Below are 27,706 nucleotides of genomic sequence, written 5' to 3' on the forward strand. Positions count from 1 at the left end.
CCAAATAGGGACCCTTGCTTCTAGTCAGGGTACAGGGACACACACGGTAGATAACCCCTGCTCACCCTCTAGGTAGCTTGGCTCGAGCAGACAGGCTTATCCCCAAGGCAATGTGTAAGGTATTTGCACGTAGACACCACAATGATCCCCCCTCCGCACACCACAAACTTAGACCACACAGGTGAGTTATATCAAAAATAATATCTCTTTATCTAGTTTCCGCAGTTGAAATCAAGCATCACAGGTTTACACAATATTCGCTTTCTTGGTTGGTCGGGATCGTAAGACGATAGTCTCTAGTCTCTTGTGTGATTCGATACTCACTGAGAATGAATCAGTTTGTGGGCTCTCGATGTTTAGGCAGCTACGTTGCTCCGGCGGTGTCGCTGCACTCGTTGTACAAGCGCTCCTCGGGCTGTTCGGTGCAAGGATTCCACAACTCCCTCGACGAGCCCCCAGTGACGATGTCGACGTCACCGGAGTCAGCCACTCACAGCGCGGCTTTGTAGAGCAGGGAAGTACGACTCTCGATCTGCTTCAGGCCTCCGGGTCGCGGCAAGGCACGTGCCGATGAGCACGTCGACCTTCTTGATGCGACAACCGGTGTCAGGCCCGGCTCGGTGCGGTACTCTCCAGCAAGACAGAGAGCAGCCAGCCCACCTCACAGGCAGATGTTGTGAAGCTTGGTAGAACAGTCCACGGTCCCTGCGGCACACAGCAGCGGAGGTGGGACACAGCAGAGTCTTGAGTTCTTGGCAACCTTTCTATCCCTGGTTGCCAAACAGGAGGCCAGCTCTTCTCGGGCCCTCGGAGATTCAGTTTGAAGGCACAGCACACAGCAAAGCCTTTTTTGGTCAAGTGGATAGGGTCAGCACACAGCAAGACCCCTTCTTCTCCTCAGCTTCAGTTGTACAGCAGAACAGGTCAGCCTTTCGAGCACACAGCACGGCAATCTTCCTTTAGTTCTTCAGCGGTCCGTCTTTCAGCAGAGGTTCCTCTCGATGGTCGAATCTAAAAATCTGTTGTCAGTCGTCGTATACTTATACCCCTAAAAGTCTGAAGTCTTTGTGCAAGTGGGTCCTGAGCCCGGTCTGATCCAGTTCTGGGTGTTGCTGGAGCACTTTGTTTTCCTGGCTTCTACATTCTTTTCAGAGTGAGGGGCAGAGTCGTCAGCCGCCCAGCAGGAGGTGGAGCCAGTAGAGTGGCAGGTAGGCACAGCCCTATTCAATCCCAGGTGCTATCTCCTCCCTCCACTCTCCTTGCAAATGTCGCTATTCAGCAGAGGGCTGACTCAGCCAACCTCCCGGGGGTTCCCCAGCCCCTGTCACTCTCAAGCCAGACAGTCAATCCACAAGCACGCCCAGTCACACAGAAGGGTTAGACAAGAGAACAGCTACTCTCTAAAAAGTACTATTCTCCAACTCAGGATTTAAAAACAACCTCTCCTAAAAGATGTGTTATTAAATGCTGAGCTCAGGGATATCAAATACTCATGTCTTATCTTGTTCCTATGGGAAGATAGGCGGATAGCCATTGGCACCCGCCTCCCCCATGTTAGCCTATGGAACAAGATAACCTTGCAGTAGTGAACACACACAATGGCCGGTGTTCACTACCAGAACATGTTACCTGCACTAGTACATGCTCTACCTTCTACATACACTGCACCCTGCCCAGGGGGGGTACCTTGGGCCTTCCATAGGGATGACTGACGTGTACGAAAAGGGAAGGGTTAGGCCCGGCCAGTGTGGACACTGGCCAGGAGGACATGGCAGTCCGGGGACTGCAGGCAGGCCTGCGGCGGCAGGCCTGAGACACGGTTTTAGGGCTACACAGGGGGGTGGCGCAATCAGCGCTGCAGACCCACCAGTAGCATCTGTCATCACCAGCCCTGGCACACACAGTGCACTTTACTAGGGACTTCATGGTGATACAGATATGTCAATCAGGTATATCCAATCAATACGATATTTTACACAGGGAGCACTTACACTCTGGCACTGATTAGCAGTGGCAGAGTGTCCAAAGCATCTAAACCAGCAAAACGAAATCCAGCACAGCATCAAAAATCCATGTAGCAGAGGCAAAAGATAGGAAAAACCCACGCCAAGGATGTCAGGTCTAACACTATGCATTGCAGGGGACACCAATTGGCCAAAGTATACCATGCAATGGCGCACAATAGCAGACATAATAGCCAAAAGGAACATAGCTAGGAGCTGGGGAGCAAAGGAACCCCCCAGAGTCAAAGATTAGGAAGCGGACCTAGACTGGTACTGTGCAGCTGAAAAAAACAATATACCAGAACCGAGGATGCCAGGGGAAGTGGAACAAAATTTGGAATAAATGGATAGAATACAGAGGGATCTGAAAGGAGATAATGCTGACATGAATGTAACCTGTGGTATGTTAACATTGAGGTGTAAAAGATCGGAGTTACTGGACTCATGATTTGAATGTTGCCAATGTAAATGTTTCAGATAAGAAACCCATGTGAGTACAAGATAAGTTGTTGTGATCCAGATTTTGTATAATATACAGAGCTATGTACTGTTGTAATGTGAAGCTGAATATCTCACTCAAAAAGAACTTTAGAAAAAAGTGTGCTGCTTATGGTGAGCAATGCAATTATTTGTTACCATTTTATCACTCACTGACTGCATTTCTGATAAAGTGAAGTCCTCTGCATGGCTTTGGAAAGCTGTACTGCTTAATCTTTTGTTCGTTTGGACACACCAGCATTTCCTATCATTGAGCTCTACAATAACTGAAGTACACTGTACTTGATTAGTGGACTTTTGGTTCTGTTTGTCACTTATTAGGGGGTTGGGCAGAAGTGTTGTGTGAGAAACCCAGGCTATAAGGTGACTGCCGATCTTCAAAGTGTGATTCTAGTCCAAGGACAAATGCATTTTTGTATCTTCACTTTCTACGCTGTGAGTGGGAAGAGCTGCCCACTAGCGCTCTCTCGAGAAGGACGGCCCAGTCCCCAGAACTGATGTTCTTTGCAGTTATGTCTGAAACATGTATGTAGGATATCTGCAGTGTATATTTAGGACGTGTTACAAAGGTGAACTGATGTAACGCATGGTCCATGCGAAGTAGGTGTGTGGGTGTATGTGTCTATTGTTTGCTTTAAAAGGTGCAGCCCACTGGGCCAAACAAACACGTTTCTGGCATTCCATTCAGTCTCTAAATTAATTTTCTCCTCCCTTAATCCTGTGTACCGGGTAAGCGGAGGAGGACTGCATCCCATTCCATTTCTCCTAGTGCAGGTTTCTTGCCAGTGTAAATCTCATCGATTTTCTGTGTTCTCACTTCCGAGGGAAAAGGGAGCAGCTATAGCCAATCTGAGGCAAAAACACAATGACAGGGACAGGATGCCCCATCGCAAGGTAGACACTTCAATATGTTCTGGTACCTTGCCTTGGTCAACAGACTGTTTGGAAACCGTTAGCCCAGATTTGGCTCACCCATGTCATTAGGAAACCACAGTTGTCTGTAGAAGAGGAAAATTAAATCTTGAGTCGTTACCACTTTGCTACCACATTGCACTTAAGTCTGCGAAAACCTGCTGAGTCGCCTTCCTGGGTTGACCTAAGGAAGAAAACTACCTGCCAACTGAGAAGCTAGACTGAACCTAGCAGGAGTGACTTGATGCCCAGGAAGACCTGCACAAGACCCAGCTAACTGGAAGGACAGCTCAATAGGCTCAGGCTGCCCCGCCCAGAAGCAACGTCAACGTATTTATCAAATCTTGAGTGCCATCTTTTTAAAGAGGATCAGCACATTGTGAATCACATCATGGGTGGGTAACATCAGTTTTTCCTCCACCTCAGGAGTTCATATTGTAGTTCAAAGAGACTGAACCCAACTCTTTTCTGATGCATCTCCAAAAAGGCAAACACGTCATGACTTGAGAGATTAATATAGTGCCCATCAAAGTCTTCAAAGTTTTGGTAGACCTTTACACAAACCCATTGGTCTACAGGTTCCAAGAGGTGGAAAAGAGGCATTTGACACCACATTCTTATATCACCACCATAATATGGTAAGGCCAGAAATCACTCCCTAAAATGAAAATCCATACCCTGGTTGTAAGAATCATCATGGCAAATCAATTTGGGGGATGGTTCTAAAGAGCCATTCTCTTGAAGGGCACAACCTCTTGAAGGGCACAACCGTGGGATACATATTGGCACAAACCACCTTGATAAAGACGTACTTATTGTCTCAATTTGTGGAAGGATCTAGAAGTTAAACAATGACCATTCCCTTTCTCCAAGACAAATCATTCACATGATAGATAAAGTTAGTATAAGTGTCCTCATCTGAAACAAGACTTATCACTTAACTAGCACATCCCGCGAAGCCACATTGTGTCGAATATTGGGCCAATAGCAGAGGATTCAGCTTGGTCTTTTTGATTCTCATGGACAAGTTTGATTAAGAAAGTGAAGGGAACAGGTGAACCTCTAGCAAGTGTTTGGCTCAGGGATGGTGGGGCTTACAGTAAAGGAGTCCATTTTCTACTTCCACTTTGTAACATCCAACAATTTACTTAGCGAGCGGAGCATCAGCCAACCTTCAAGACTATCAAAGTAGGAGACTATTTATGGGCTTTACCAAACTCCTACCAAGAGGGTCCTACAGCAACCAACATATTCCGTTAGTCTGGTAAGGTCCCAGACTGCAGCACTGTACTTCAGGACGGTTCAATGTGTTGGACCTTCACAAGGGTTTGTCGATTTGGTAGGTCCTCTTCCATAGTTATATTTTGGGAGGTGCAGAGAAAGTGGGAGCGTAGATGGAATACTCAAGAACGAGTCAGGGTGGTCCTCACCCTCCCTAGGGCAATCAACTGTTATCACAATCAACTCTTCACCCCAAGATCCTATATGATGACTAAGACTGGTTCAACCTGGAGCATCATGTCGACCAGGGGATAAGGAAAGATGTGGCAGCTGGCTGCCTTAGTTACCTCTCATCAGGAAGTTAAAATGTCTCTCCACCGTAGTCCTGATGGCATCAATGTCCTGGATAGCAGCATCAGAGCGCCCCGGACACAGAGGCAACAGTGGGAATTGGGAATTAGTCACACGATTACTTCAGTAATAGTCTAATCAAAAAACCTAATGACACCAGAGGAAGCTTTATTAGGTTGCTACCATAGTTCTGTTCTCAAAGATCAACAGGGGACCGTTAATCTGAGGTGCATCTACTACATCCAATGATGAACAGTGCTTATGTGCACCACTGAAAATGATGTTGGAACTCTTGTCCAGCTTGCCATTGGAGTGGTGATGCTTCATTGCCTTTCTTTACAAGTATACTAGGAAGTCTACTTAACACCTATCAACTATGACAATCAACTTGGCTTTGGCAGATCACATCAGTACATCAAAAAACCTATCTTCCTGTGTTGCTGATTTAAGTATTCATATTCCTCTACTTCATTGCTTTCACCCAGCTTAGCGGCTTAAGTCCCACTGACTGGAGAGCAAATAAGTTACTGACAAATCAGCTGAGCTTCCATTAGTCAACCTTTTCTACTCTAAAGCAACAATAACTTTCTCTAATCGGTTGTCTTTTCTTCCTCCCCAGTCTTACAGTCCAGGCTGGCAATTACTCTCCAACTAACATTTTCAAAACAGGCATCCCCAAGATTCCAAAGCCGTGGGGATGGAGGTGTGAGGCTGAGGGACCCTCACATATGAAAATCGGGATACAAATCCTATTTTCTATGGGAACTAAAATAACTTGGTCTGAAAAGACAATAGAAGACATAATGAGCAGCAAGCAACTGACTGTCAGTTTCATGGGGGTTGGGCTTCTTGACTTCCAAATCTCCTCAATCACTGGCACCTTCATGTATCCAGTCACAACGTTTGACTAATGTCCTCTTTTAAAACGTGCGCTTTATCAAGTGGTATCTAGTGTCTTCCAGTTTATTAAATCTATTGAGTACACTGCTTGCCTTCCAATTAAAGGTCTTTTTGGGGATCGGGAGAGAGACCGTGTTTAACTAGGTGTATGCTGTGTGGAAACTGTTCTATGTGTGCCAACAGTTAGGAAGATATTGATTGAACTGATATATTCACGACAGAAGTGGTTCTCACGCTTAAAAGAAAGGTCAGTAGTCCCATGCTGAAACTGTGGCAACCAACTAAATTAACCAAAGAAGGTATTCAAATTTAAAAAACAAAAATAATTTCAAACAATTATGAGAAGAATGTCTAAGGAGAACAGTTTTTGCTGATCAGCCATTTCCCACATTGACCCCATACAGCTTAGTACCAATGCTACATATCATGCAAAGCGCAATTTGCTGTTGTTCTAACAGTTTAAGGCAAGCCTTAGCAGGAGCCCCACAATTACCTCCTTAAATGCTAGACTGTTTAACACAGACAAAACACTAAAATGTATCCCTGAGCTTACCTGCTGTCCTTGTGTTGACTCAAACAATTGGGCTACAGCAGCAAGGGCATCAGAACTAGGTAGCTGCGAAGCAGGTATTTCTAAATCTGCCCTGACTTCAGAGGGCTCTGGTGGAGCCTCCACAGGAGGAGGTGGTGTTTCTAAAATATATCAGAAAATTATACGGTTATTAGAGGGGTATACCACCCAGTCTTTTTTTTGAAAACCTAAACATATATTACAGGGAAAAAAGCTCAAAAGAGATGCAATATACACTTCTGATACAGAGACTGAACAACTGTCAGTCAGGCAGTCTTGACATTACAAGATGCTGATCTTCAGTACAGGAGTGGCACAACCCACAAAGCAGAAACCTGGCAAGAGGCAAATCTAAGTGGATAGGTCAGGCACAGGCACATGCACCAGGTCAGACAAAGTGAGGCTACAAGTATGGAGTATGCTGAGGCATGTTTCTGGTCCACAGCAGAGCTGGATACAGGCTTCCAAATGGAATAGTGCCGGAAAAAAGGTAAAGCATCTTTCCTTTATTCATTACCTACCAGTACATTCAAGGCCTCTATAATGAGGAGTGCTTCAAAGGTCTAAGGTGTTGGCAAGATTAATCCATGTAATCTATGTAATGCTGAATAAACACATTTCACAGTGGCCTTTGGAGAACTGCTCAAGTGTGTGAGTAGTCTAAACTGAAATGTTTAGAAACAAGTAGCTAGTATAGTAGATTACTTAAAAGTACACAAACTTTGATGAGACATCGTACTTCAATGTTTAAATATATAACTTGTGAACCCAATAATGGTAGAATCTTTTTAGTACTGAAAGCCAGCCTAGGTAACTAAAATTCAATCGTACTGAATGTCTTAGGACTCAGGACAGTTAAGAAATCATGGAAAGACAACATAGCAGCAAAAAAACATTTTATTCCTACTTATAACCAATGATATTCATTTATACTTCATGAACAGGGTGAGGACAATATACACCACTGCGATGCAGAAAGTGCTTTGCTAAGTGGTCCAGTGGCACCCCGAAAATATCCACGTAGTACTGTTAGCTTTCAAAGAAGGCTATGGGAGATTTCAGTTAATAGTTTAATTTCTTCTTAAAGTAAAAAATAAAATTACATGTTCCCCGACACAGAAATGCCAGTTAGTTGTTTGGCAAATAGATATCAATTTCCAAAAGACAAACAATATGAATAAAAGAAGTCCAATTACCTGCGCCTCTCCAAAGCTGCTCCTGCCACGAAGGCCCAGCACTAATTCTTTGATTCCACTGCTGAGGAGAACTGGCCTTCAGGTCAGTCTCTCCCAAGCAATCCTGATCAGCTTCGACTGAAAGAAATTTTAAGGAAGTAGTGTAAAAGATTAGAGTGACCAGCACAATTGGAACAGATTTAATCAATATAGCAATGTACGGCTTGGCATAACGCCAGAACAAATTAATGAAGTTCCCTCAAGTATTACCAAAACAAAATAAGTTAACTGTACTTCAGATTCTCCCAAACACCACCGTGCAAAGCATTCAGCCAATGAAGTAAACAGTAGATGCCAATTACTTATTACTCTTGGAGTCATTTGAGAGCAACGCATTTAACTTTCAAGAGTTCTAATAAAAGTTACAAAATGTTTTTCTGTTTGCCCTTTATTACAGCAGTGGATCTTAACATGTGGTCCGGGGACGCCTGGGGGTCCCCAAAACCTACTCAGGGGGTCCGCAATCACTTAGAAAATTAAATATTAGCAGATTAATAAAGTGTATATAAATAATCAAAATGAAAAACTGAACATTTTAAAACGTTCTGCAAATGAGAAGAAATTTGAAATTGATGGCTAAAAGTTTTGCTGGTAACCTCAGATTGATTTGTGGGAGCAGTGCAAGTGCATCAAATGGAATATATTATGGACGAGTGGCTGCAATTGAATGCAGAGAAACTCCAACATTCCGATTACATGTAATAATGTACATTTGTGAATTAAATAAAATATTTCCTCTTTTTGTGTATTTGTTGAATGCTTCTTTCTGTACTCTGTGTATCGTTTTATGATTCAAATTATCAAACTCTTAGGCCGGGGTCACTAGCTTTCAGTAATGACTCAGTGGGGATTCCCAGATTTCAATAAGGATTCAATGGGGGTCCTCGGGTTCCAGTAATAAGGTGGGGGTCCAGGGAAGTCAAAATTAACTACTGTATTACAGATTTAAATGGTTCACATATTTCTCACATCTAGTGGCACTACATACAATAGTTTTCAAGTGCTTGACTGAGTTGAGGGGCCAAGTATAGTGGGCGAGTTAGCAAAGAGACCATTGCATCCATCATCTAGATCAACAGGATGTAGTGTGTGATTCAAGGATATCTTTAGGTTGTAGATCCAAGATGTGTGAGAATGCCAGCTTTTCTTACAATCTTGGAACCTTGTGGGGCAGCTGACTAGCTAGTATGTAAACCTAATACAGAATCTGCACTGCGTAACTAATAGTACCTAATTAAAGGATTCTCAGTAATGCTTGGCTTACCCAGAAATCCTGTCTCGATGAAACTTATTGTCTTTAGAAGGATGTCTGTGAATGCCAGATTCCAAAATATCTGCATACTTCTTTCACAAACTCTGCTTCTAAAGACTTGAGTCTGAAAACTGTTTCCCTTGGATTTAGAAGATCTGGCAGCAAGGGCACAACATTCACATAGTGGCCTTCAAAGTTTAAAAAAATAGGTAAAAAAAAAAAAAAAACAGGACCCATCAGGCACTGCAATTTAAGTCCTGGAAAGATTTCACTGGGTTCACAGTTCCAGCAAAAGAAGTGGTCCTGGTGCAAATGATGAGGATAATGAGAAGATGCTAAGTGTGCTGAAGCTGCTGGAGTTATGGTGGAGGTGAGCATTCTTGGGGCCAACCTGGAGTCGCCTCAGGACTCCTCTTCCACGATGCATTCCTGAAGTGCAATAAAGGTCCAGTTGCCACTGATTAACAGGTCTCCTGTTAGAATGGCAACAACCTACACTGCCCTGGCATACATCAGCCACCCCTCTAGCTGGGTGCCCTATGCCAGTGGTGTGGGCACAGGAGCATGAGCCCTGTGCCCCTACAGTACCCAGGTCCATTCCTGGGCCCTGTAAGTGCAGTGCTGCTATTTAAGATTACATGGTGCTGGGAGCTTGTCAAACACAAACTCCAAAGCACCATAATGGCAACACTGGAGACTGAGAAGTTTGGTATCAAACTGCTCGGAACATTAACCCCATACTGATGCCAGTGTGGGATTTAATGTACCAAGCACCAGAGAGGGCATCTTAGAGAGGCCCCCTGAAACCTAACCTACAATCCACGTCTGGTCTGAGAGGCTGCCACACAGCAGACATGTTGCTGGACACCTGGGTAGGAGAGCCCCTGCTCTCCTGGGTCTGCAACAATGCACATCCTGGGCGAGGTGCTAGATCTCCTCCCCCAGGATGAGCAGGGGGAAGCTTCAAAGGCATGCCGCCTCTGTGAGCTTCCCCAGGCCACTTGCATCCCCCACTCTGGCGGGAAGCTTGGCCGGAAACTCCAAATAAGGACAGGGGATGTGCCAGCCTGCCAACCCCACCCCTCAGGTGGGGGAGGCGAGGTAGAGCACATCTCCGGGCACTCGCCATCTTAAAGATGGGAGGCCCTACTGTGATAAAGTGGCTCTGTATATACTGTTCCTTAATAGGTACAGGGTGTACAGAGTCCACAGTCCAAGGGTTTGACAGAGGCTAAAGTTAGATATAACCTTACTCTCTAAAGTGGTAGCTTGCTCGAGCAGTAAAGCAGTATCAGCGGACAGTGTAGAGCATTTGCTGTACACACTCAGCCAGCAAATGGTCTCACACACTCAATAACTGAACTCTAGGCCAATGGTTTATATATACAAAATATATGCTTGTTTATTTTAGAACCAACACTTGGCATTAAAATATACTTTCTCAGAATGAGATGCTTTATATAAATACTTTAGTAATATGCAATTGACTTTTGTAAACAGTTACAAGTGGTTGCAATAGACAACATTATTTTAAACACAACCATGCATTGAGCTCAATGGAAATTTAAAGTTATTTGCAACAGATTACTTTTAGGATTACTTTTGGAATTCCAGGACTCGATCCTAGATTCAGTACTGGGTCAGTACTTGGAATCAAGTGATGAAAATCGACAATTACTGTGATGATTTTTAAACAATATTTAGCTATTTAACCCCTTGTGTGCCACGCCCTTTCCCCGCCCTGTGCCGGCCGTTGCATTAGCGGGCGGGGTTTATGACGAGCTGGACTCGTCATGGGCACAGCGCAACCGCGGCCCATGACGAGTCCAGCTCGTCATGGGCACAGAAGGGGTTACAAGTTGACACTTAGAAAATATTTCAAAGAAAACAGTCAATGATTCCCTATGGAAGAAAATTCAAGTTGCAGATACAGTATGTTCTCCTTACTTTTGTAATCCAGTACTGGGTGCCTAGACTCAGTACTGGGACCTTTATCCAAAACAGGTAAGTAATTACGTTTTCAGATCTTATCCGATTTTTAAAGAATATTTAAAGATTGCAGAAATTGACACTTGGAAGAAATTTCACAGAAAAACAGTCAATGATTTCCTATGGGAGAAAATTGGGTTACTGGTAAGTACAGTTGTAAGTATTTTTCAGAGTCAGTGCTGGGCACCAAGTACCAGCACTGGGAGCTCACCTAAGAGCAGGTGAGTATTTTCGTTTTCGTTACTCGGCTGATTTTTGGTGAATATTTTAAGATTTGAAAAGTCCACACTTAGAAGAAATTTCAGCAAAAGCCAGTCAATGTTACCCTATGGAAAAAAATGAGTTATCGGTTTAAAGGTAAGTACTCGACTGGCAGAGTTGAGGTTCTGGGCATAGACTCGGGGGTCCCCCAGGGTCAGGTAGGTACAGTTGGTTCACCCTCAGCGACTCTAGGGCGGCCGGGTGCAGAGAGAGTTAGGCCCAATGTTATCCTATGAGGGATAGGGGGACTTGGTTGGTGGCTGCTGACTAGCAAGCCACGCGGCTGTGGGAGCTGGGCTCCTGGTCACTTACTCAGGGCAAGTGGGGAAGTAGGTAGGTGTAGAGGTTGCACTGCCAGAGCCACTCGGGCGGCTGGGTGCAGGGTGCTTTTGAGCCTTCAGGCCTTTAATTGATTTCAATGGGAAATATTCGGTTTAGAAAAAGACCAAGCTCAGGGACGAGGATTCTTCAGGTGCCACCACCACTTCGAGAGGTAAGTTGGGTAGTTGGAGGATAGGTAGGTACCCCGATATTGGGCACAGGGGGCCGCGGGGCGCCGCGTGCAGGGGTGCCTATTGGTGTCGGGAAATCTCACCCTCTGTTGATCGCGGTAGGGGGGGCACCTTGTTCTGAGGCTGCAGGCTTATTTAGGAGGGTCGAGGGAGGTCCTTGGGTGCCGGACTCGGGGTCACAGTCGCCGTGGGGTCATCCTCGTGGTCTTTGTTCACGCCAGCACTGGCCAGGCTTGGCTGGTGCAGAGTGTGCTGGGCTCGCAGTTCCGGGCTGCTGCCAGGGATTAGAGGTAGGTTTTGAGTAGAGCCTCTACTCATGTGAGTCCCAGGGGCTTAGAGCCAAAAGGTAGCCAGTTCTTTCGGGGTTTGTGAGGTTGCTGGCCACAAGAGATGCCGGGTTGGAGCAGGAGCAGGTTTGAGGGTCGACAGGCCGGTAGGGCTGGGGCCAAAGTGTAAGAAAGTGGGTTTCTGTTGCAGTAACCCCGCCCTTTTTCGCCTAATAGCTGATGCACTTTTAATTGTTGTGCCCTGGGCTCCTGCCAATCAGGTGCCCAGGGCCTGTGTTCCTTCACTAAAAACTGCCTAACAGCCAAAACCCAAATTGGCAAACCCTGGCCACATGTCAGCCCCTAGTAAATGGTACCCTAGGTACCCAGGGCCTTGTGACCAGGGAAGGCCTCTAAGGGCTGCAGCACTCATTGTGCCACCCTTAGAGGCCCTGTACCCTTACACACACACACTTCCTTTGCAGGCTGAGTGTCTGGATACAAGACAAAACAGAGTCGACATGGCACACATCCCTGTGTGCTATGCCCACAACCTACACTGCCCTGGCATACATCAGCCACCCCTCTAGCTGGGTGCCCTATGCCAGTGGTGTGGACACAGAGGCAGGAGCCCTGTGCCCCTACAGTACCCAGGTCCATTCCTGGGTCCTGTAAGTGCAGTGCTGCCAGCTAAGAGTATATGGTGCTGGGAGCTTGTCAAACACGAACTCCACAGCACCATAATGGCAGCACTGAAGACTGAGAAGTTTGGTATCAAACTGCTCAGCATATAAAATCCACACTGATGCCAGTGTGTGATTTAATGTACAAAGCACCACAGAGGGCATCTTAGAGAGGCCCCCTGAAACCTAAACCTACAATCCACGTCTGTTCTGAGGCTGCCTAGGCTGCCACACAGCAGACATGTTGCTGGACCACTGGGTAGGAGAGCTCCTGCTCTCCTGGGTCTGCAACAATGCACATCCTGGGCGAGGTGCTAAATCTCCTCCCCCAGGATGGGCAGGGGGAAACTTCAAAGGCATTCCGCCTCTGTGAGCTTCCCCAGGCCACTGTAACCCCCCACTCTGGCGGGAAGCTTGGCCGGAAACCCCAAATAAGGACAGGGGATGTGCCAGACTGCCAACCTCATCCCTCAGGTGGGGGAGGCGAGGTGAAGCACATCTCCGGGCTCTCGCCATCTTGAAGATGGGAAGCCCTGCCCAATCAGGACTAGGCTCCTGCCCCCCTCCCACAGGAGAAAGGCAGGATAGGGGGTGTATCCACCCCAGGACAGGGAACCATTGGCACCTGCCCTTCACCTACCTGTAACGCCCCTAAATCTAGTATTTAAGGGCACCCTGAACCTTCCTTCCGCAGATTCCAGATTCCAAACTACAAAGAAGAGCAAGAAGAAAGAAGACCTGCCATGCAGCTGCTAAAAAGAGGAAGACACCAACTGCTTTGGCCCCAGCCCTACAGGCCTGTCGACCCTCGAACCTGCTCCTGCTCCAACCCGTCATCTCTTGTGGCCAGCAACCTCACAAACCCCGGAGGACCTGGCTACCTCTTGGCTCTAAGCCCCTGGGGCTCCCATGAGTAGAGGCTCTACTCGAAACCTACATCTAACCCCTGGCAGCAGCCCGGAACTGCGAACCCAGCACACTCTGCACCAGCCCAGCCTGGCCAGTGCCGGAGTTAACAAAGACCCTGAGGACGACCCCACGGCGACTGTGACCCCGAGTCCGGCACCCAAGGACCTCCCTCGACACTCCTGAAGAAGCCTGCAGCCTCAGAACAAGGTGCCCCCCCAACCGCGATCAACACAGGGTAAGATTTCCCGACACCTAAAGGCACCCCTGCACGCGGCGCCCCACGGCCCCCTGTGCCCAATCCCGGGGTACCCACCTAACCTACAACTACCCAACTTACCTCTCGAAGTGGTGGTGGCACCTGAAGAGTCCTCGTCCCCGAGCTTGCAGTCTTTTTCTACTCTGGAGATTTCTCATTGAAATCCATTGAGCGCCTGAAGGCTTAAAAGCCCTCTGCACCCAGCCGCCCGAGTGGCCCTGGCAGTGAAAACTCTACACCTACCTACTTCCCCACTTGCCCTGAGTAAGTGACCAGGAGCCCAGCTCCCACAGCCGCGTGGTTTGCCAGTCAGCAGCCACCAAACAAGGCCCGCCTATCCCTCATAGGATAACATTGGGCCTAACTCTCTGCACCCGGCCGCCCTCGAGCCGCTGAGGGTGAACCAACTGTACCTACCTGACCCCGGGAGACCCCCGAGTCTGTACCCAGAACCTCAACTCTGCCAGTCGAGTACTTACCCTTAAACCGCAAACTCTATTTTCCTCATAGGGTAACATTGACTGGCTTTTTCCTGAAATTTCTTTTAATTGTGGACTTTTCAAATGTTCAAATCTTCACCAAAAAATCAGCAGAGTGACAAAAACGAATTTACTCACCTGCTCTTAGGTGAGCTCCCAGTGCTGGATCTTGGTGCCCAGCACTGACTCTGAAAAATACCTACAACTGTACTTACCCTTAACTCAATTTTCTTCCATAGGAAACCATTGACTGTTTTTCTGTGAAATTTCTTCTAAGTGTCGATTTCTGCAATCTTTAAATATTCTTTAAAAATCGTATAAGATCTGAAAACGTAATTACTTACCTGTTTTGGATAAAGGTCCCAGTACTGAGTCTAGGCACCCAGTACTGGATTACAAAAGTAACGAGAACATACTGTACATGTAAACTGAATTTTCTTCCATAGGGAATCATTGACTGTTTTCTCTGAAATGTTTTATAAGTGTCAACTTTTAAAATAGCTAAATATTGTTTAAAAATCATTACAGTAATTAAGTCGACTTTCATCACTGGATTCTGAGTACTGACCCAGGACTGAATCTAGGATCCAGTCCTGGAATTCCAAAAGTAATCCTAAAAGTAATCTGTGGCAAATAACATGAAACTTCCATTGAACTCAATGCATTATTGTGTTTAAAATAGTGTTGCCTATTGCAACCACTTGAAACTGTTTACAAAAGACAATTACATCTTACAAAAGTATTTATATAAAGCATCTCATTCTGAGAAAGTATATTTTAATTCCAATTGTTGGTTCTAAAATAAAACGAGCATATATTTTTTATATATAAACCATTGGCCTAGAGTTCAGTTATTAAGTGTGTGAGACCATTTGCTGACTGAGTGTGTACAACAAGTGCTTTACACTGTCCTCTGATACTGCCTTACTGCTCGACCAAGCTACCACTTTAGAGAGTAAGGTTATATCTAACTTTAGCCTCTGTCAAACCCCTGGAGATTGTGGACTCTGTACACCCTGTACCTATTTGGGAACAGTATATACAGATCCACTTTCTCACACAAAGCAGTTGGTGTCTTCCTCTTCTTAGCAGCTGCAGGGCAGGTCTTCTTTCTTCTTGCTCTTCTTTGTATTTCGAAATCTGGAATCTGGGGAAGGAAGGTTCAGGGTGCTCCTAAATACTAGATTTAGGGGCGTTACAGGTAGGTGAAGGGCAGGGACCAATGGGTCCCTGTCCTGGGGTGGGTACACCCCCTATCCTGCCTCTCTCCTGTGGGAGGGGGGGCAGTAGCCTAGTCCTGATTGGGCAGGGCTTCCCATCTTCAAGATGGCGAGAGCCCAGAGATGTGCTTCACCACGCCTCCCACACCTGAGCGGTGGGGTTGGCAGGCTGGCACATCCCCTGTCCTTATTTGGGGTTTCCGGCCAAGCTTCCCTCCAGAGTGGGGGGTTGCAGTGGCTTCGGGAAGCTCACTGAGGCGGCATGCCTTTGAAGCTTCCCCCTGCCCATCCTGGGGGATGAGATTTAGCACCTCGCCTAGGATGTGCATTGTTGCAGGCCCAGGAGAGCAGGGGCTCTCCCACCCAGGGGTCCAGAAACAGGTCTGCTGTGTGGCAGCCTAGGCAGCCTCAGAGCAAACGTGGATTGTAGGTTAGGTTTAAGGGGGCATCTCTAAGATGCCCTCTGGGGTGCTTGGTACATTAAATCCCACACTGGCATCAGTGTGGGTTTAATGTGCTGAGAAGTTTGATATCAAACTTCTCAGTCTTCAGTGTTGCCATTATGGTGCTGTGGAGTTCGTGTTTGACGAGCTCTCAGCACCATGTACTCTTAAATGGCAGCACTGCATTTGCAGTGCTCAGGAATGGACCTGGGTACTGTAGGGGCACAGGGCTCCTGCGTCCACACCATTGGCATAAGGCACCCAGCTAGAGGGGTGGCTGATGTATGCCATGGCAGTGTAGGTGATGGGCATGGCACACAGGGATGTGGTAAAGGAGTAATGAGATTGAGAACGGACATGTATTACAGGTACGCGAGTGTTGCCATGAGGTTCGGGTTAACAAATATAGGCTATTTGGAATACCGAGGTAGCGAGGTGACATTCCCATATGGTTTACAACAGGGGATCGAGATAGAGAACGATGGGGAGGTATCGTATCTTAGGTTATGTTGGTTGTTATTAGAGGGAGAACGCTGTTTGAGGCATTTAAAATGCATATATTCTGAGTATTTACTAATTTAAAATGTATGATGCTTTAGAAGTTTAAACATACGGTCTAAAATACGCTGTTTATATTTGTAGTGAACCCCTGACTAAGGGCGATGAAGCAGCCCGAAATGCATTGGGAATTATACACTACTGAGGATGAAAAATGTATATGTCCTGCTTTAGTGAAAAGGCCTGGATGGGCATACCTACTGCATCAGATTTTTATACATTAAATGGATTTCATGTGACAAAACGAACTGAAAAGGAAAACGAAAAGATTGGAATAACGTGAATAAAACTCTTTAACGGAATTAATTGTGGCATAATTTTTGCAAAACCACAGCAGTGCTTCCGGTTTGGGAGCGAAAATACGTTCCCTAACAATCATTTACACAGGGATGTGTGCCATGTCGACTTTGTTTTGTCTTGCACCCAGACACCCAGCCTGCACAGGCAGTGTGTGTGTGTAAGGGTACAGGGCCTCCAACGGTGGCACCATGAGTGCTGCAGCCCTTAGAGGCCTTCCCTGGTCACAAGGCCCTGGGTACCTAGGGTACCATTTACCAGGGGCTGACATGTGGCCAGGGTTTGCTAATTTGGTTTTGGTGTGTTTTAGGGAAGGAACATAGGCCCTGGGCACCTGATTGGCAGGAGTCCAGGGCACACTCAGTCAAGTACATTCAGCAAAAAGTGGGGGCATAGCATGCAAGAAAGATGGCACTTTCTCACATAGGGTAATGAATATGCTACTTACCAGTATGCATCTGTTCTTGGCATGTAGGGCTGCTGACATTCATATCTGTGCATAGATCGCCGCCTAGTGTTGGGTCCGGATGTTTGCACGTTGTTGTCCTGGAAGAGTCTTCGAAGTATCCTTGGATAGGTGACTCCTCCCCTGGACTACAGTGCGCATGGGCATCCTCTCCATCCTCAGATTGTTTTTCGCCATTGTGGCAGTGATGGAGTAGATACAGAAAGTGATGACCATGCTTGCAGTAATTCTGAGAGCTGCAGCTGCGACAGGCGCCGGGGAGGAGGGAGGGCGATATGAATGTCAGCAGCCCTACATGCCAAGAACAGATGCATACTGGTAAGTAGCATATTCAGTTCGAGGCATGTGGGCTGCTGAATTCATATCTGTGCATAGAATACATAGCAGTGCCCTCTATTAGCGGCGGCTACCCGTGCCAGCTGCAGCGGTCTGAAAAAGTGTTTTGAGAACAGCCTGTCCTACAGCTGCCTGCTGTTTTGACTGCACATCTACGCAATAGTGTTTTGTAAATGTGTGTGTAGTGGACCATGTGGCTGCTCTGCATATATCATGCAGGGGAATATTTCCTAGGAAGGCCATGGAAGCCCCCAACTTACGTGTTGAGTGGGCTCGTGGTGGAATAGTTAATGTGCGTTTTGCCTTTTGATAACAGATTTGAATACACTTAACTATCCATCTGGCTATCCCTGCTTTGGAGATGGCGTTACCTTTGTGGTGTGGGGCAAAGGCAACGAACAGTTGTTTTGTCTTCCTGAATGGTTTAGTCCTGTCGATGTAGTACATGAGGGCCCTCCGTACATCTAGTGTATGTAGTGCCCTTTCTGCAACAGTTTGTGGGTTTTGGAAGAAAACGGGCAGTTCAATAGTCTGGTTCACGTGGAACTGCGATATTACCTTGGGCATGAACTTGGGGTTGGTACGTAGTACGACCCTGTTAGCGTGAACCTGAATGAATGGCTCTTGAACGGTTAGTGCCTGGAGTTCACTAACTCTTCTGAGGGAAGTGATCGCCACTAGGAAGGCCACTTTCCAGGTAAGGAATTGAATCTCGCATGAGTGTAGAGGTTCAAAGGGTGGACCCATCAGGCGTGTGAGGACCAAGTTGAGGTTCCACATTGGAGCCGGTGGGTGACTAGGTGGAATGACTCGTTTGAGCCCTTCCAAGAATGCTTTGATGGCAGGCACTCTGAATAGAGAGAGGTGCTGCCTGGTTTGCAGATAGGCTGATATTGCGGTCAAATGGACACGTATAGAGGTGTACGCCAGATTGCATCTATATAGGTGTAAGAGATAACAGATGATGTTTTGGATGGATGCGTCCAGCGGGTTGATGTCATTATTACCGCAATAAATGACGAACCTTTTCCATTTGGCTGCATAGCAAGCTCTGGTAGTGGGTCTCCTGGCCTCCTTGATGATGTCCATACAGTCAGGTGGCAGGTTGAGATAGCCAAACTCTAGGACTTCAGGAGCCAGATCGCCAGATTCAGCTGTTGCGGATCTGGGTGCTGAACCTCTCCATGGTTCTGCGTCAAATGCGCGGGTTTGATCCGCAGCCTTTGATGCGGCACCACGGAAAGTTCGAGGAAGGTGGTGTACCACGGCTGGCGTGCCCACGTGGGAGCAACTAGGACGAGTGTCAGGGAGTGTTGTCGGAGTTTGCGGGCCACTAGCGGTATCAATGGCGCTGGGGGAAAAGCGTACGCAAATCTGCCGGACCAGTTCATCCATATCGCATTGCCCTGCGACTGCGGATGTGGGAATCTGGCGGCGAAGCTTGGGCATTTTGCGTTTTCGCTTGTCGCGAATAGGTCTATCTCCGGATGACCCCACTGCTGAAAGTACGGTTGGAGTACTGATGGGTGTAACTCCCACTCGTGCATTTGGTGGCTGTGTCTGCTGAGCAGATCCGCCATCTGGTTGTCCTTGCCAGGGAGGTGTTCCGCCATGAGGAACATGTTCCTTTGAATGGCCCACTTCCACATGCTCTGAGCCAGATGAGACAACTGTGGAGAGTGTGTGCCTCCCTGTTTCTGTATGTAGTACATTGTGGTCATGTTGTCCGTCCGGATCAACACGACCTTGTTGCATAGATGTACTTTGAATGCCTTCATGGCTAGGAAGATTGCCATCAATTCCAGAAGGTTGATGTGCAACTTCTTTTGTTGTGTTGTCCATAGTCCTTGCACTGTGTAGTGGAGTACATGAGCTCCCCATCCCTGGAGAGACGCGTCCGCTGTCAGTACTATTTGTGGGACAGGCTCTTGGAACGGTCGGCCCTTGCAAAGGTTTTGTGGATTCCACCAATGCAGAGAGTTGTATGCCCGACCGCTCACCAACACTAGGTCCTTTAACTGTCCTTGAGCCTGATTCCACTGACGTGCTAGGCACTCCTGAAGTGGGCGCATATGTAATCTCGCGTGCGGGACTATGAAGATGCAGGAGGCCATCATGCCTATCAACTGCATGAACACTCGCGCTGGAAGTGAGTGATTGGGTTTGAATTTGGAGATCAGCAGTTGTATGCTGTCGATCCTCACTAAATTTGGCTGAGCTGTGGCCGCCAGAGTGTCTATAGTCGCACCTAGGTACTGTTGTACGTGTGCGGGCTGGAGATGGGACTTTGGATAATTCAGTGAGAATCCCAGACTGTGAAGAAGGTGAATGGTGCGGGACATGTGGCTTGCACATTGCTGGGCTGACTTCGCTTGAACGAGCCAGTCGTCTAGGTAGGGGTAGACGTGTATATGCTGCCTCCGTAGATGTGCTGCCACCGTAGCTAGGCACTTCGTGAAAACCCTGGGCGCTGTTGTCACGCCGAAGGGAAGGACTTTGAACTGATAGTGCTGCCCCTGAACAGTGAACCTGAGGTATTTTTTGTGTGAGGGGTGGATGGGTATGTGAAAGTACGCATCCTTGAGGTCCAGTGTGGCTAGGAAGTCTCCCTGCTTGAGAAGCGGAAGGACTTGCTGTAGAGTGAGCATATGAAAGTGCTCTGAAAGAATGTACTGGTTCAGGGGTCTCAGGTCCAATATAGGTCTGAGCGACCCGTCCTTTTTTGGAATTAAGAAGTAGAGGGAGTACACTCCCGCACCCTGCTCGTGGATGGGTACGACCTCTATAGCGCCTTTTAGAAGCATACTTTGCACTTCTTGCTGTAAGAGCGTTAAGTGCTCTGAGGACATAGGACGGCTTCTTGGTGGTATTGTGGGTGGAGTGGAGGTTAACTCCAGACAGTAACCGTATTTTATAATATCTTTGACCCACCTGTCCGTGGTGATGGAATTCCACGTGGACAGGAACCTTTGTAGCCTTCCCCCGACAGGTGTTATGTGGTCGGGAGGAAGGGAGAGGGCGTCACTGCTTGTTCTTGGGGGAGGACCTGGTGTTGCCGTAGCCGCGTCCTCTGCCCTTTGTGCTGGAGCCACGATATCCACCTCGGGTGTTTTTATCATAGGTGGTCTGTGTATTGCCTTTGTTATATGTTTGTTGTGACCCCTGTCCTCTACCTGCTCCCTTGTTTCCGGGGCGACGAAAGGAGCCGCTCCGAAAGGACTGAGTTTGTAGTGCGCCCATGGACTTTGCAGTGTCCGTATCCTTTTTTATCTTTGAGGGTGGTGTCAACCTCTGGCCCGAATAAATAGTCGGGGTTGACGGGCTGGTTCAGTATATTGTTTTGTACCTCAGGCTTGAATCCTGAGATCCGTAGCCAGGCATGTCGTCGCAACATGACGCTTGTGTTTATGGCTCTGGCAGCCGTGTCTGCAACATCTAGTGCGCATTTGATGGAAGCGTTCGTTAGTAGCTGTCCTTCTCTGATGAGCATTTCTGCGCCTTCCTTGAACTGGTCAGGGAGATGTTGGAATATTTGCTCAAGTGTGTCATAGTGCGCTCTATCATAGCGAGCAAGGAGCGCCTGAGTGTTGGCTATGCGCCATATGTTGGCAGCTTGGGCGGCAACTCGCTTGCCAGAGGTTTCTAACACCTTGGACTCTTTGTCCGGGGGAGGAGCGTCACCTGTTGTTTGCGAGTGTGCCCTCTTGCGTGCATTCGCTACGACGATGGAGTCGAGTGGTAATTGTCCTCTGATGTAAGTAGGATCCCCAGGTGCTGATCTGTATTTTTTATCAATCCTGGGGTTTATCACTCGTGCCCTGGTGGGTTCTTTGAAAATGTCCTTGGCTGGTTTGAGGACCCCCTTCAACATTGGCAGAGTCTTTACATGTCTTTCTGAGGATGCAAAGGTGTCCATTAGAAAGTCATCTTCGATGGTATCAGAGTGAAGCTGCACCCCATGGTTATTGGCAGCACGTTCGATAAGAGCATTGAACGCTGCAGTATCCTCCGTAGGAGATGTCTTTGCCCCATAGAGTTGTGGATCCTGTGCATCGAGAGGTGCACTGGGGTCTGCAGGGTCGCCCCAAGTTTGATCAGGGTCCTGCTGGTCATCAGGGTCCGTGTCTACATGGTAGGGGACTTGGTCAGCCATGTAGTCCTCCAATGCGTCTGTATCGGAGCGTGTGGGGGAGAACCGGTGTGGATCCTGGTAGGATGAATGGAAGGGTTCATAAAGGAGAGGTTCCGATTCTGCAGGCAACTTCCTTTTTAGTGGGATCCTGAAAGGGTCCAATGGCGGCTCCGAAGTTATCCTTCGGTCCTGGAGAATCATTCTGCCAGTGCCGGCGTCGATGATACGTGCTGGAGACGTCTCAGCAGGTGTGACCGTAGGTTGGGTGACCCGTGTCCTGAGTTGGAACATTTTTGGGATTGTTGACGGAGGCAAGCCGAAGGTAATGTTGGTCGGCACCGAAGAGGCTGCGGGAGCTCCGACCGAACCGGAGCCCGATGTGTCCTGGAGGACAGGTGTGGTTTTGCTGCCTTGCGTCACACCAGGTCGTACTTGGGGCGCCTTCGAGGCTTTGGCACCGGCCAGGCTCGTAGAGGCGGCCGTAGATTTTTTCGGTGCCGGCGGGTCATCGAGTCGGGGTGAAGAGATCACCGTCGAAGTCTTCGATGCCTGAGGCTTAGGTGTCGTCGAGGGAGCGATGTGAGACACAGCAGGCGGTACGGCCCTTGGTGTCGTCGGTGCCGGTAGCCGAGCAGGTTTGTCGGTGCCGATGGCTTTTTTCCGTTTGTCGACTCCAACGTCGCCCGCCTCAAGTTCGGCACCGAAGTCCCTCTTGGTGCGGTCGGTGCCGACGCGGTGCGCTGGCGTCGAAGGCCTCGATCCAACCAGCGCTACTTTCAGTTTCGGTTTCGGTGGAACCTGAGCAGCTTTCGGTTTCGGTTTTGTGATAGGGAAACCAGCCTGTTTATGTAGTAATGGCTGCCGCTGAACGTCCGAGGCCGGGCCCGAGGGCGGGGCCGAAGAACTGCGGGATGGGTCTCGGGTAAGGCCCGAAGGCGATCCCTCGACCGGAGCCATAGGCTGTGGCACTGGTGTTTGAACGGTTTGAACAGGTAGGCCTTGTTCATCATTGGAGCTACTTTCTTCGGCCCCGAAGGCCTCCTCGTCGTCTCCTACCTCGGTGTCGTCTTCACCTCTGTGGAAGAGTGACTCGTCTTCCTCGTCCGATCCGGGTTCGTGTTCGGAAACGGGACTGGAGGGCAAGACTTCCAATTCCTCGACGTCCTCGGCCTCGCCGAAGATGTCTGTCGGGGCCGGTGCCGCGTGCTGCGCCTCGAGTCTCGCCGCTCGTCGATTCCGCAGAGTCTTCTTCGAGCGGAACCGGGCACAGGCCATGCATGTTGATTCGTCGTGGTCCGGCGAAAGGCATTTGTTGCACACCGGATGGACGTCGATGTGTGGGTACTTCGCATTGCATACCGGACACCTTTTGAATGGCGTCCTGGATTCCATCGTCGAAGTAGTCGATGGACAGGTAAATGCGAAAGCAGTCGGTGCTGAAAGTTAGTAAACTAACAAATTCTATCGAAACCCGATCGATAAACAGTACCGACGCGAACTAAAGGCCTTTTGGCCTCGAAAAAATATTTTCCTAACTTGAGCTAAGATAGCACATCCGAACCCAATGGCGGAAAAAAACAATCTGAGGATGGAGAGGATGCCCATGCGCACTGTAGTCCAGGGGAGGAGTCACCTATCTCAGGATACTTCGAAGACTCTTCCAGGACAACAACGTGCAAACATCCGGACCCAACACTAGGCGGCGATCTATGCACAGATATGAATTCAGCAGCCCACATGCCTCGAACCAGGTAAATACTTTGTTGTGGGAGTTGGATATCTAGGGGTAGACTCGGGGGTCCCCCAGCGTCAAGGATGCACTCTTGCTACACCTTCAGTGGCCCTAGGGCAGCTGGGTGCAGAGTGCTGAGGCCTAATGCTATCCAATGGGGGATAGAGGGCCTCCGGTTGGTGGCTGCTTACGAGCAGGCCACAAGGTTCTGGGAGCAAAGCTCAGGGAAAATAGGGGTTCCAGATAGCACTAAAAGTGTACCCTCAGCGGCCGGGTGCAGGGTGCTGGTTTGTCGTCGGGTGCCCAGTTACTTTCAATGGGGAGTCTCCGCTTTGGAAACACGCTGCAAGCTCGGGGACGAAGGTCTTCAGGGTGCGACTACCACTTGGAGAGGTAACTTGGGATGATGGGCGTTGGTTAGACAGTCGGTTGGGCCACCCAAGGCCGTGGGGCGCAGGGGTTTCTTTTAGGGTCGGATCTCCTTACCAGCTCCTGGTCGCGGCTGGGTAAACCTTCTGGTTTGAGGCTGCAGGAGTCGGCCTTTAGGCTTGAGGTAGGTTAGGGCCACCGGATCTCGGATCAGAATCGCCGGGGACACGACCTCGTGGTGTTGGGCCACTCGAACTCGGGATGTGGGCATCGAGTGCAGAGTGGTGCAGACTCGCACACTTTTCCGGAGATGGAGTCCGTGGGTGAACAAATCTGGTATTCACTGGAAACAGTCTTTTCTTTTGAAGGCAGGGCAGGTCCTCAGGGCTCTTGAGGTTGCTGGCTGCAGGACACACTGGAGATTAGCTTCTGCAGATTCGAGGTAGGGACAAGCCGGTAGGGCTGGGGCCAAGTCAGTGGTCGTCATCCTCTTCCTGAGTTTCGACACGGCTGTTCTGTTCTTTTCTTCTTGCGGTTTCTTCTCTGAGGAAGCAAGGTTCAGGGGTGCCCCTTAATACTAGAGTTAGGGGTGTTACAGGAAGGTAAAAAGGTTGGGACCAATGGGCCCCTTCCCTGGGGTAGGTACACCCCCGATTATGCCACCCTCCAGTGGGAGGGGGGCGTATGCCTCACTCTGCTTGGCTGGGTCCCCCATCTTCAAGATGGCAGGGACAGAGTTGTGCTTCACCTCGCCTCCCCCACCTGAGGAGTGGAGTTGGCAGAGGTGGGCACACCTCCCTTCCTCACTTGGTTTTCTCGCCGGTTCTTCCGCCCAAAGTGGGGGTCAAAACCGGTGAGGACCAGTTACTGAAGGCAGCAAAAGGCCTGGGGAAGCTCACAAAGGCGGCAAACCGTTGAAGCTTCCCCCTTCGAGGACCCTGCCCAATTTGGGGGGGGGGGGGGGGGGGGGTGTGGAAGAGGCTTGGCACCTCGTCCCAGGATGTGCATTGTTTCAGGCACCCAAGAGCAGCAGTCTCTCGCCCCAGATGTCCAGAACCAGGTCTGGTGGTGGCAGCTGAAAGCAGCCACTCAGCCTGGACACTAGTGGAAGGTTGTTTTTCAGGGGGCATCTCTAAGGTGCCCTCAGTGTGCATTTTACATTAAATCCCACACTGGCATCGGAGCAGGTTTAATGTGCAGAGAAGAGATATACCAAACTTCTCAGTTTTCACTGCAGCCACTATGGTACTGTGGAGTTCGAAATGACAACCTCCCAGCACCATATTCTCTTAATGGCAGCACTACACTTACTATGTCTAAAAATTGACTTAGACACTGTAGGGGTGCAGGACTCACAGACTGGTATAGTGCACCCAGCATAAGGGGTTACCGATCTATGCCAGGGCAATGGGTAGTAGGTATGGCACACAGGGATGTGTGCCATGTCGACTCTTCACTTTGCTCTGCACCAAAACATGCAGCCACCAAAGGCAGTTTGCGATTGTTAAGGTACAGGGCCTCTAAAGGTGGCACAATAAGCGCTGCAGCCCTTAGAAGCCTTCCCTGGCCACAATGCCCTTGGTACCTGTGGTACTATTTGCAAGGGGCTGACCTGTGGTCAGAGAGTGCCAATTGGGTTTTGTTTTCAATGCAGTTTTAGAGAAAACAACATAGGCAATGGGTACCTGTTTGGCAGGAGCCCAGGGCACACTCAGTTAAAGCACATCAGCAGTTCAGCAAAAAGTGGGGGCAACTGTGAGAAAGTGCCATCTTTCTTGCATGGTATGCCCCCACTTTTTGCTAAATTGCTGAATGTACTTTGATTAAGTGTACCCTGGACTCCTGCCAATCAGGTGCCCAGGGCCTATGTTCCTTCCTTAAACCACACTAACTCCAAATTGGCAAACCCTAGCCACATGTCAGCCCCTGGTAAATGGTACCCTAGGTACCCAGGGCCTTGTGGCAAGGGAAGGCCTCTAGGGGCTGCAGCACTCGTTGTGCCACCCTTAGAGGCCCTGTACCCTTACACACACACACACTGCCTTTGCAGGCTGAGTGTCTGGGTGCAGGACAAAACAAAGTCGACATGGCACATCTCTGTGTGCCATGCCCATCACCTACACTGCCAAGGCATATATCAGTCACCCCTCTAGCTGGGTGCTTTACGCCTATGGTGTGGGCACAGGAGCAGGAGCCCTGTGCCCCTACAGTACCCGGGTCCATTCCTGGGCACTGTAAGTGCAGTGCTGCCATTTAAGAGTACATGGTGCTGAGAGCTCGTCAAACACGAGCTCCACAGCACCATAATGGCAACACTGAAGACTGGGAAGTTTGGTATCAAACTTCTCAGCACATTAAACCCACACTGATGCCAGTGTGGGATTTAATGTACTAAGCACCCCAGAGGGCATCTTAGAGATGCCCCCTTACAACTAACCTTCAATCCACGTCTGCTCTGAGGCTGCCCAGGCTGCCACACAGCAGACACGTTGCTGGACCCCTGGGTGGGAGAGTGTGAGAAAGTGGCTCTGTATATACTGTTCCCTAATAGGTACAGGGTGTACAGAGTCCACAGTCCCCAGAGGCTGATAGAGGTCAAAGTTAGGTATGACCTTACTCTCAAAAGTGGTAGCTTGGTCGAGCAGTAAGGCAGTACCAGAGGACAGTGTTAATCATTTATTGTACACACTCAGTCAGCAATGGTTTCACACACTCAATAACTGAACTCTAGGCCAATGATTTGTATATATAAAATATATGCTTGATTTATTTTTAGAACCACAAGGGGGTAAAAATATACTTTCTCAGAATGAGAGGTTGAATATAAATACTTTTGTTTCAAGCAATAAATTTGTGTAAACAGTCACAGTTGGTTGCAATAAACAATCCTATTTCCTAAACATAACAATGCATTGAGCTCAATGGTAAATTCAGGTTATTTGTAATAAATTACTTTTCAGATTACTTTTGGAATTCCAGGTCTGGGTCCTAAAACCAGCCTGGGGTCAGTATTCAGAATCAAGGGATGAAAGTCGACTTAATAACTGTAATGATTTTTAAATAATATTTAGCTATTTCAAAAGTTAGCACTTAGAAAATATTTCACAGAAAACATTCAATGGATCTCTATGGCAAGAAATTCAAATTGCAGGTAGAGTACCTTATCGTTACTTTAGTAATCCAGGACTGGGTGCCTAGACCCAGGACTGGGGTCCTTATCAAAAGCGGGTAAGTAATTTCGTTTGCAGAAATGGTACGATTTTAAAAGAATATTTCAAATTTGCAAAAGTAGACACTTAGAAGAAATTTCACAGAAAAGCAGACAATGGTTTCCTATTGGAGAAAAATGAGTTAGAAGTAAGTATAGTTGTGAACACTTTTCAGAGTCAGGGCTGGGCACCAAGATCCGGCACTGGGAGCTCACCTAGGAGCAGGTGAGTAAATTCGTTTTTGTCACTTGGCTGATTTTTGGTGAATTTTTGCAGTTTTGAAAAGTTCACACTTAGAAGATTTTTGAAGAAAAAGCCAGTCAATGTTACCCTATGAGGAAAATGAAGTTAGCGGTTTAAGGGTAAGTACTCGACTGGTAGTGTTGAAATTCCGGGCATGGACTCAGGGGTCCCCCAGTGTCAGGTAGGTACAGTTGGTTCACCCTCAGCGGTTTCAGGACGGCCGGGTGCAGAGAGAGTTGGGCCCAATGTTATCCTATGAGGGATAGGGGGGCCTTGGTTGGTGGCTGCTGTCTGGCAAGCCACGCGGCTGTGGGAGCTGGGCTCCTGGTCACTTACTCAGGGCAAGTGGGGAAGTAGGTTAGTGTAGAGAGGGCACTGCCAGGGCCACTCGGGCGGCTGGGTG

At 48.4% G+C, this 27,706-nt stretch overlaps 1 protein-coding gene across 2 annotated transcripts in view; it reads right to left on the reverse strand.

Annotated features, from left to right (window-relative positions):
* The window catches only part of SCAF4 (SR-related CTD associated factor 4), an 872,346-nt gene that overhangs the window by 681,726 nt on the left and 162,914 nt on the right, over positions 1–27,706 (reverse strand). For both annotated transcript variants that reach the window (XM_085623106.1, XM_085623105.1), the window contains exons 8-9: positions 7,653–7,769; positions 6,439–6,578 (exon numbers count right to left, since the gene is read on the reverse strand). In XM_085623106.1, coding sequence (XP_085479232.1) covers positions 6,439–6,578; positions 7,653–7,769 — 257 coding nt within the window. The remainder of the gene's footprint in view (positions 1–6,438; positions 6,579–7,652; positions 7,770–27,706) is intronic.

Source organism: Triturus cristatus, chromosome 8, assembly GCF_964204655.1.
Source record: "Triturus cristatus chromosome 8, aTriCri1.1, whole genome shotgun sequence".
Classification (NCBI taxonomy): Eukaryota; Metazoa; Chordata; class Amphibia; order Caudata; family Salamandridae; genus Triturus; species Triturus cristatus.